This window comes from Stegastes partitus, unplaced genomic scaffold (genome assembly GCF_000690725.1).
Source record: "Stegastes partitus isolate 25-593 unplaced genomic scaffold, Stegastes_partitus-1.0.2 Scaffold866, whole genome shotgun sequence".
NCBI classification, from domain to species: Eukaryota; Metazoa; Chordata; class Actinopteri; family Pomacentridae; genus Stegastes; species Stegastes partitus.
Window position 1 is genome coordinate 292055 of NW_007578597.1, and position 10092 is coordinate 302146.

Below are 10092 nucleotides of genomic sequence, written 5' to 3' on the forward strand. Positions count from 1 at the left end.
CTGCTGGATGAGCTGTGTTCACTGTATGAGGATATCTGGGATCTAAACGTGATGCAGAAGCTGCCATCCAGCGCTCTTTCTGCCTGCTGGGGCTTTACTCACGCAAACCTGTCATGCCTCCCTGAACCTGCGCTCCCTCCTCCTACAGCACGAAGCCGGGATGTGTGCGTGCGCGTACCGGGGTGGGGTGGGGGTACCCGGATCGTCCCACCTCCCTCCTCTCTCCCAGTCAAGACGCTCCAAACTCGCAGGAGCCAAACTCTCCAAAGAGTTTCCTGCTGCAGGACTGCGCCGAGTTGGAAGGAGGCGAGAGAAAAGTTTCAAAACAGAAACGAGCCGAAGTGAGGAAGCGGTGGAGTGCGTCGGGACATGGCGAAGAGGCGGAATGGTCCTCCAGCCGAGCAGCACATGTGAGCCCAGAGGCCACCGGTAACGGTTTTTATTTTAACTTCAAAGGAGACAGTGGGAAGGGAAGGCAGAGAGAAGAAGAGAAGACAGGCTGAAGAGAGAGATAAAGGTCCTCTGAGAGCTGACCGTCACCTCGACACCATGGTCTGTGTGCCGGGCTTCAGCTGGCTCTTCCTGAGCGCTCTCCTGCACACTGTGGCACCCTGGGGCGCAGAGCGAGCGGCCAGACCGAGGCAGTGCGACGCACCAAAGTCGGTGAGTCGTGTTGGGGCACTTCTCCCAAGTCAGGGACACCTCGCTTCTCCTGAGAAAGACGCATGTTGCTGGATACAGCGAGCTCTGACCCTGACAAGTTTCCTTAAAGTCTGCACGACTGAGACACTTCATAAAAAACCCAAACTATTTAGACAAGCTCTAGTTGGAAAGTTTACTGAAAATAAACTTGAGCATTTGTTAATTTCGGAAGGTGACAGTTAAATAATGTTGGCAGTCATGTGTGTGTGTGTGTGTGTGTGTGTGTGTGTGTGTGTGTGTGTGTGTGTGTGTGTGTGTGTGTGGAGGACATGTTGGTCTGTTAGAAGCTCTTCATCGCCTTAGATTAAAATGTCATAATTAAATAATGTCATAACTTTAAAAGTGAATTCCATTTATTATAACACAGAAATAATTAGAAGAAACAAAGTGTGGCTGCAGACACAAGGATTAAAATGAACTGAACAGTAATAATAATACTAATATTATACTAATATAATATTAATAATTCTTACTCTGGGCCTGGTGGGTGGATGTGAGCACAGGCTGGTTCCGCTCTGCTCCACTGCAGCTTTAGATCCAGGCCTTTCACAGGGAAGGATGCTGCCAGCAGAAACCGTCTCTGCTCGCCAACTTTACGGCTGTTTATGTGACAAAACGCAAGTGGGGAACACCCACGGGTGACTTGACTTCATTTGGAAAAATAAGTTTCGTTGACCTTTTCAGAAGCGATCGCGTTTCGGCCTTCACTGAAACACTTCGGGGGCGCATTGGTAGAAGAGTTATGGAGCAGAGAGCAGACACACTCCACATCAGCGGACTCTCCGTCAGCCCTCTGTGCGTATTTGTCGACATGTGTGGGGGAAAAATGAATTAATGACAATCATGACTGCAGAAATCAGATCCAACACGATTCCCTGCTGCTGGAAATAAAAGATCACAACACTGGAAAAATATATGAGCTCAGAAACGTTTGAATTGTGACAGTGGACGCGCTGAGTGTGAATGTGAGGGTCTCATGAAGGAGCTGGAGCACAGGTTTGATTAGTGTCCGATAATGGATCTGTTGTCAGAGATGACTGAAGGCTTCGGCTCCTTCTCCTCCGTGTGATTTGTAATGCGTCAGTTCAGTGGTCTCTGTTTTCTGTTAGGAGTAATTACCCCATAAAAAGGAGCCCTGCGCGGCGAGGCTCTCCAGAAAAGTCCACGCAGCCTGAGCCGTGGGGATCTCGCTTCTCCTCGGCACTTAAACGACCACACTTTTCCACCTTTTTTGGTCGAAAAGAATAAATAAATCTTCATTTATGGGTGCATGGGCCTTCGCGCGCATTTGATCGTCTGTTTCTGTGCGTCAGAAGAATCGCGGAGCGCACTAATGCGTCCAAAGCTGTTCCCGTTAGTGCGCAGGACCTGGTGGCCCCGCCAACGTGAACACTGAGTTAGAAAGCCTTGAAACTGTTTAAACTTTTCAGCGTGAACGCAAAGGCTGCTCTGAAATCAAATGTGGCACTTTCTGATTTATTCTGTCGAGCAGGGGAGCAGCGGCGGTGCCAGAAATGACTCTGTGTTCATTGCAATTAATTAGGATGATAAGAGAACATCCCACAGAACGACTTTACTTCACTTTTGGCTGCTATTTGAGAAAAAAAACGTTTGAATGACAAAGGCAGCGCTGGCAGGGTGAGACAGAACTGGAGCACAGCTGAGGGGAATCTTGATTAAATTTAAGAAGTAAACATTTTCTAAGAATAACTTTATTTTACAGTAATGGGTTTCATCCCTCAAATGCCTGATTACAGTGTGTCTCAGAAGCCAGCAGTTTGATATTGTTTATAAAAGCTAATTCTTTTTTCATATTTGGATAATGCCAGCATCAAAGTCGCAGCACATGCACAGCACATTTTGCAGAGCGCTTAACAAGAACCATATTTTAAATGCAGTAGAGGCCTTATGCTCGTTTAGAATGGCTGTGATTATTTAATTTCCATCCTGACATTGTTTTCTATAAAGATAACCACAACAGACAAACGCTTCCTGTAATATAAACCATGGAAGACACAAACAGCGCCGCACTTCAGCCTGTCAGCATCACATCTCCGTGTGGCTGCCGCAAAACATTTCACAAACAAAAGTATCACCGTGAGGTCAGACTGGAGAGCAGGTTTTCTTTCAGGTTTTTGGCTTTTATGAGCTCCACTGCAGTATATTTGCACTGCAGCCTTGAAAATGCTTCCCAGGCCCGAAGAGGCTTTGGCAACCGAGGTATGCACCTCAACAATACACGGGGGTCTGTTTACAGTCCAGAAGGCCCCTCTATAAACTCCCAGCCTGAACCACAGCAGCGAGCCCTCGCAGCAGAGCCCCGAGCAGACTAGACTTCATGCTTCCCCTCGCCGGCGTCTTAAAATGGTATTTCAATCCTTAACTTGTTGACCTGGGCCTATATGAGCCAGTAAACCACAATAGAGGAAGAATGTGTCAGCTTTAGTTTTGAGGCGAGTCGAATGGCTCTAATACGACGGTTCTGGTATTTTTGTTTCCTTTTGCTCTCAAAATCTTGACTTCCATCTAATTTTTTTCCTTCTTCCTCTGCAGCAGAGCGACATGAACTCTTTCCTGTGGAGAATAAAGCGAGCGCCTCCTCACCCACCGTCCTACTTGTTTGGTACCATCCACGTGCCCTACACCCGAGTCTGGGACTTCATCCCCAACAGCTCCAAGCAGGCTTTCCGCAACAGCAACAACGTCTTCTTTGAGCTGGACCTGACTGACCCGCTGACCATCTCCAAACTGACCAGCTGCCAGCTGCTTCCCCACGGAGAGAACCTGCAGACGCTGCTACCTCGAGACCTGTACCGCCGCCTCAAGCGCCACCTGGACTACGTCAAGCACATGATGCCTTACTGGATGACGGCGGACCAGCGAGGGCGCGGCCTGTACGCCGACTACCTGTTCAACGCCATCGCAGGGAACTGGGAGAGGAAGAGGCCGGTGTGGGTGATGCTGATGGTGAACTCCCTGACGGAGTGGGACGTCCGGTCCAGAGGGACACCGGTGCTGGACCTGTTCTTGGCTCAAGAGGCTGAGCGGATGGGAAAGACGACGGGGGCGGTGGAGCGAGTGGAGGAGCAGTGTCACCCCCTCAACGGGCTCAATTTCTCTCAGGTAGGAATGAACATGTTTTTTTCGTGGCCTTTGATTCTCTCACAGAGAAGAACAAGCAAAGCCGAGAGAGCACAGGAGTTCATGTAAAGTTTGTGGTAAAAAAGCTCGTTGGGCTTCATAATCCACACTAAAAGTTAAGTGTATGCACAGATTTGGGGCGTTTCTCTCGAAGAAATGTGGGAGAAGACAACAGGAGGAGGAAAAAAGGCGATTAAAAGCTGTCTGCTGGAGACAGCTTTAGGGTTATGGATGTCCCTCCACCTCACTAGACAAACACGCTAACAGCTGAATCTGCTGGAAGGGTGTCAGGCTGTGCAACGGACACGAAAAACAGATTAAAGAAGGTGAGAGGAGCACAGAGCTCTCTCTTTCATTAAAGCAGACCGTCTGTCTGGCTCTCAGCGGGACTGCGACGCTCGTCCTGTAACCGGAGACTGAAAGATGAGCGAAACAGCCTAATTACTGATGAGCAAAACACGGGGAGTATGTTCATCATTAATTTCTTGTATGCTGATGAAGGAATGAAGGAAACGTGCGTCTATTTAAGGATCTAGCCCGTTGTAGGTCACGTAAGTAGGAGGCTGGAGGCCATTTCTCAGGCTGTGGGAGGTCGGAGAAAAGTCCCTGATGAGCCTCGACAGTAAGACGAAGATGCTCTGTTCTGTTTAACGTCCTAATCCAACCTTTGATCTACACTGAGAAGAAAAATATATCAGCATGTGCATCCGTGAACCGTCGCAACGCAACACATGTGCTTGGGATGCGTGTCACGCCACACACGAAGGCCCCTCTGCAGGCGTGCAGAGCTCCATGCGGGCGCTTCGTGATGGGGTGCAACAGAATCTGCGACGGCCTAAACCTCCATGTGACAGGACGGAGGGCTCCGGAGCTAATTTGAGAGGCAGTGGGCTTCCAGCCTCTCCTCTTTCATCAGCACCTCCTAACTACGCTGTCAAAGTCGCACTGCATGCCCTGCACATGCCTGAGAGCTTTACTGCCCCTAGAAATAAGCTCGGCGAGGCACACGCTGCAGCTCAGTAATGAAGAGGACAAGTGCTAATGTCTGGAAGGGCTTTGCAATGTAGACATGGCCTTTTCTGATTATCATGAGGGATTCACGTACCCTGTCTATAGTCTAACTGCTTTTAATGTTGAGCTGCATCTAGTGCAGCTGGCACTGCTCCTAAAAACAAGGCTGCTGGAAATTACATCCCAACGCGCACAAGTCCAGCTTTGGACCGTGTTTGTTTTTCTGGAGAACTTCTATTTGGCTCCAATCTTTAAAATCCATTCTTCTGTGAAAGGTAGAATGCACTAAATTCACAACAGGCAGTAAAATCTTTACAAGACAGGTGTTCAAATCCAGAAAAGAGTTTCAGTCAGAATTTGATTTGGAATAACATGAATGTCTGCCCACCGTGAGCACAAGCGGCTGGAGTTCTGAGCTTCCAGCCTCCTTGTTTCCAGATATGTATGAGAACAATTCGGAGCTGAACTGAAACTGACATGGAAACCATTATTCTCAATTATAATAATTTGCGATTTAATCTGAACACTATGGTTGATTGGATCCCTCTACGATGACTGTAGCAGCGATGAGGTCAGAAGGATGGATGGACCGAGAGCCGGAGAGGAAAACGCGTGGGTGGGAATCAGAAGAAAGAGAAGAGAAAGTCAGAGATAGAGACGGAGTTAAAAAGGCAGCGGTGGAGCTGAAAGAGCAGCGAGACAAACGCTAATCTGCAACATGAGCAAAGGCAGATCTGAATCGGGAACGCTCCCAAACCTTCCCCCAATAAAAAACTAGCTGCTTACAGCATCCTCTAACGGTGACGTCATAGAGAGGGTCTCAGAAGCTGGTGATTTATCACCTGTCGTGCTGTTCCTCAAAGGCACCTGGTCCCAGTGGTTCCAGTGCAGTGGAGCTGGGACCACTGGGAGGTCGTGAAAGCGCTGGTTTGTACGGCTTCCACAGTTTGCGTGTAGCTGGGTGACTCATGACCTCAGAGGAAGCAGTTTTTGGATGAAAAAGAGGTACAGCAAATATATCATGCTCTCTGGAAAAGGAGGAGGAGGAGGAGGAGCAGCGGGTGTTTTAAAGTAGACATCCTCAGTTTGTGGTGGTGGTGGTGGTGGTGGTGGTGGCGTGGGAGGGATGGAGTGATATTAAGTGTGCCAGAGCCCTCTTCAGACCGTTGTGGTCCAACAAGAGCTCTGTCTGTCTGAGGCCTCTCCATGGTCTCTTTAGATCACAGAGGTGTGGATGTCTCAGTGAGAGGCAGCTCAGAGGCTGCAGAAACAAAGGCAGGTCATGGTGCATGGTTCTTCTCCGGTTCTTTGAAGGCCAATGCAGGCTGACAGCTGGGCGGGCCAAATGCTCTGAGTACAGATTGGAAAAGGCTGCAGAAAGCCTCGCCTGCCCAGCGGGTGGAAGCTGCACAACCAGGAGTCAGCACTACCCTGTGCACTTTAACTCCAGTAAATGCTTCTATCACATATACAGGAATGACTCAGAGGATGCAGATCTGCTGAGAAACAGTCCTGTGTAACAGTCTCATCAGTCTCAGCAGCACCACAGTGGTACCGTGGTAGTGCGTAATAGCTGCTTATCTGCACCTTGATGTTGTTCCTTTTTGTAGTTAAGACGTGGAACAAAAATGGCTCTTGTGCAAAAGCTGCTTTTGGGAAACTGGAGGGCGGCTCCAGCCCGCGAGCCGCTCTCGTTCCCAGCAAGTAAACACCCCGTATTTATTTTCCCCGGGTCGCATTGCAGCCGAGGCCACTGGCCCATGTCGGAGAGAAATTACATCATAACGGTGGCGCCTTTCTCCCGGGCAGAGGTCACGGGTCACGGCGGGAGGTGGTAGCGGAGCCACGAGCAGCAGAGCGGTAAGGAGACTGGCAGTCTGCTGGGGTCAGTCTGGGCACTGCTGAGCAGGCAGCCAGCGCCCGATCTGATACAGCTCCTGGCTCAACCTCTGACCAGGTTGTTTCCATCAGCTCGACCTGCTTTGTGCAATGACTTGTGCAGCGGAGCGGCTGAAAGTCGCTGGACCCCAGAGTTGCCACCTTGGGGCCGCAGAGGGGTTAAGAGGTGTGAGGATGGTGGGCGACAGAATCCGGTTTCCTCTGAGCAAGACGGCGTCCGCCTCCCGGTCAGGAGGTTCCCTGTTTACAGCCTCAGTGACAGTCTGATGTGTCTATTTCAATCAGCCAGCTCCTCTGCCATCCCTCAGCCGGAGGCGCTCTGCTGTGCTGACGCTGCAGCCTCATGCTGCGGTCGCAGTGGGGCGCTTCAGGCCCGGAGACGTGACCAAAATATCACAACAATGCATTTCTTCATGGTAAAGTAATGTGCAATGTGACGACAATTGCTTTTTCCAATTTCTGCAGGAAAACATGTAATGAAAAAGTACACGGTGCGAGGATAGCAACCACTTTGAGTTTACACACAGCGGTTCTGTCTGGGCTCAGACGTTCCCTGTAGCTGTGCTTAGACCCACACAGTCTGTGTTTTCCATAAGTCACTATTACTTTATATGATATTCAATTTGATTTGTGTTTGGTTTTCCAATTCATACTGAACCCACTAAAATATACGGCCATGAGATACAAATCAGTGATTCGAAAATGATTTGAAAACAGTAAAATGCAGCGTACCCAGCGGGGAATGTCTGTCTCCGTGCAGATCCAGAGGGTTCTGGCGATGCACGGCCGTTACTTGATGAGCATTTATGGTAAGCAGTTAATATAATATTGAGCGCCCAGGGTAATGAAAGTCTGCAAAGGCTGGGCAAGCGTTTCTAAGAGGAGCAGCAGAAAGGAAATCAAAATAAGACTCTCGTGCGTCATATCAAATCATGTAAAAGACCTTGCTTTGTGTTCCTTGGACGATGTTCACCTAAACAGGACATCTTTAAGGGGAGGAATTAAGCAACATCCAACCTTACCCATTCCCCAAATATTTACATTAGGTGACGGGTGTGTAGGTTTGGGTTTGAAGGGATGTGTTGGCCGCAGAGACTGACTGATGGAAAAAGCAATTCTGTGTCGACACTCTGCTCTTGTTTCCTCTGACCTCCACGTTCTTTTGGATCCCTGTTCCCGTCTTCTCGCTCCCGATCTTTCTCCCTGACGTGTCCCGAGGCCCCGGCTGTCCCGTTGCTAACCCATTGCTCATCCGCACAAATCAACACATCCACACCCGAGTGGAAAAAGAGGTGGGAGGAGGAGAAGGAGGTGGAGGAGATCACCTTTAAAGTGTGCTGGCGACGTGTATTCCCTCTTTTAAGCGTGACATCTGAGGGTGTTTCACATCTAAGCTATAATTACCTGCGCAAATATGTGGAAAACTGCGAGGCAACACGTATCGGGCCGATCATCTGGTCCTGTCGGGAGGCAGACGGCAGTCCCACTGTTGCACTAATGACTTAATAGGCCCCTTAATGACCAAATAGCCCGCTGCCATCCAGAAGCACTTAGACAATTATGTGCTGGCCAGGACTCTGCAGGCGGAGACGGAGGGAGGTGCAGCGGCTCGATGTGGACGCTGAGAAAACGGGCCACTTGACAACAGAATAAATCACGATTCTTGTACTTGATTCGTGGTTTGTTGGGAAATTTGTTGGAGAAAAAATGAATGAGTTCAGCTGCAGGTCGTAGGAATGACTGTGTGGCAGAATGTCGCTCCAGGACATGTTCAACTGAAAGTAAGCGGCACAAAACGTGTTTTCTCAACTGGAATAACTCGACCAAACAACCAAAACCAGCACCATAAAGTACCGGTGCAGCCCACGGCCGATTTTCTTCTTAGTTACGTTTTCCAGACCAGAACCTGAAACTGTTTTTGGACCTCTGCACCGTGACTGGAAAGCCCACATGACACTGTGTCCAAAACACGCTGCACGCTGTCTGTCCCAATGCTGAGCTACAGCTGTTACACCCTATTCATGCACTCCAGTATCCCACAATGCACCAGGAAAAGTAATGCCACTTGTTAAGCAATACGTACCATCATGCATTGGGTCAAAGCAGTGTGGCAGACAGATGAGCGCCCACTGAGGACTGCTGCCATTTCCACAGATTAGTTTGTTTAACAATGTTGATGTCATGTAAGATGTATGATTACACAGTATAGTCGTGTACTGTAGTACATAAGAAATACAGTTATTTTCATTTATTAATTAAAAGAAATAGGCTTAGTGTAATAAGAATTTTTCAGTGGGTTTCCTACCAGAGCCGGCGCTGATCCGATGCTTTTAACTGAACAGCTCAGAAACACCATGAGTGCCCAAAGGTGGTAGTTTTTCCAAAGAGCTCCCTGCATAGTTCCCGACAGCAGGAGGGAGCGAGCAGCCACTGACTCTATCGTTACATGAAGGCACAGCTTCTAGATCCTTTTGCACCTTTTGAAGTTGTTCACATCACATGCAGCCTTTCTCAGACAGTTCATTTGCACATTCCTGCACACTGAGTATTTCCATCACTTTAACAACCTGTTGTCTTTTGGTCAAACCTGCTGGTAACTGGACTTGCAGCACGTCTTTAAGCCTTTATGTTACTGATTCACATCAAGTCACGTTGCTCACATGTGAAAACCGACTCGGCAATAAAACAGATTTTGATTCTAAATTTCTGCAAAACTAGCAACTGAACAAACTTTTTTTTATTCCATAGCGAACTTAAAGCTAACTGAGAAACCTGTGAAACCCCCGTGCAACTTCCCCGAGCTCGAGTCTCCATCCAGCGAATCCATGACGAGTGTCGCTCTGAGCGGACCTGAGAGACCTGAACAAATGACTCCACCACATTGTGGCTGAGCTGAGCGCCGGCGAGGCAGTGAGCTGAGCGTGGCCGGTCAGAGCGCTGCTCCGGGCTCTAGCGCTCGTCGTGCCAGAAGCCGTCCCTCCCCTCCTTTTCTTTCGCCCACGTTTCCCCCGCTTTGGTGGAGAAAATGAGCTCTGCTTAAATGGTAGAACGTCACATCACCCTGTGGATCCATCTTCACTCCTCTTCAAACGAGGAACAAAGCTGCCGAGCCGCCTTCACTGTCTGTATAATTATTTTGTCATCCTGACAGTGGAAACTGCCGTAAATCAAACGGGAGTCGACTCCTGCAGGCAGGTAACCTCAGAGACGCGCACATTATATTTCTGTTACATATTTGCTCATCACAACAAGAGAAGCTGCAGTAAATGGTAGAAAGCTGGAGGTTGTTTTCTGTGGGGAGGGCGGCTGGTTTCCATGATGTCTGAGGTTAATCTCAGG

General features: G+C 49.0%; 1 protein-coding gene across 1 annotated transcript; it reads left to right on the forward strand.

Moving 5' to 3' along the window:
- Window positions 1-337: 337 nt before the first annotated feature.
- LOC103365728 (metalloprotease TIKI2-like) lies at window positions 338-3825 on the forward strand (the record flags this gene model as incomplete). The annotated part of the gene is made up of 2 exons (XM_008293252.1): window positions 338-663; window positions 3256-3825. Coding segments are annotated over exons 1-2 (684 nt in total), but the record flags the coding sequence as incomplete, so codon positions are not given.
- Between the last annotated feature and the right edge of the window lie 6267 nt (window positions 3826-10092).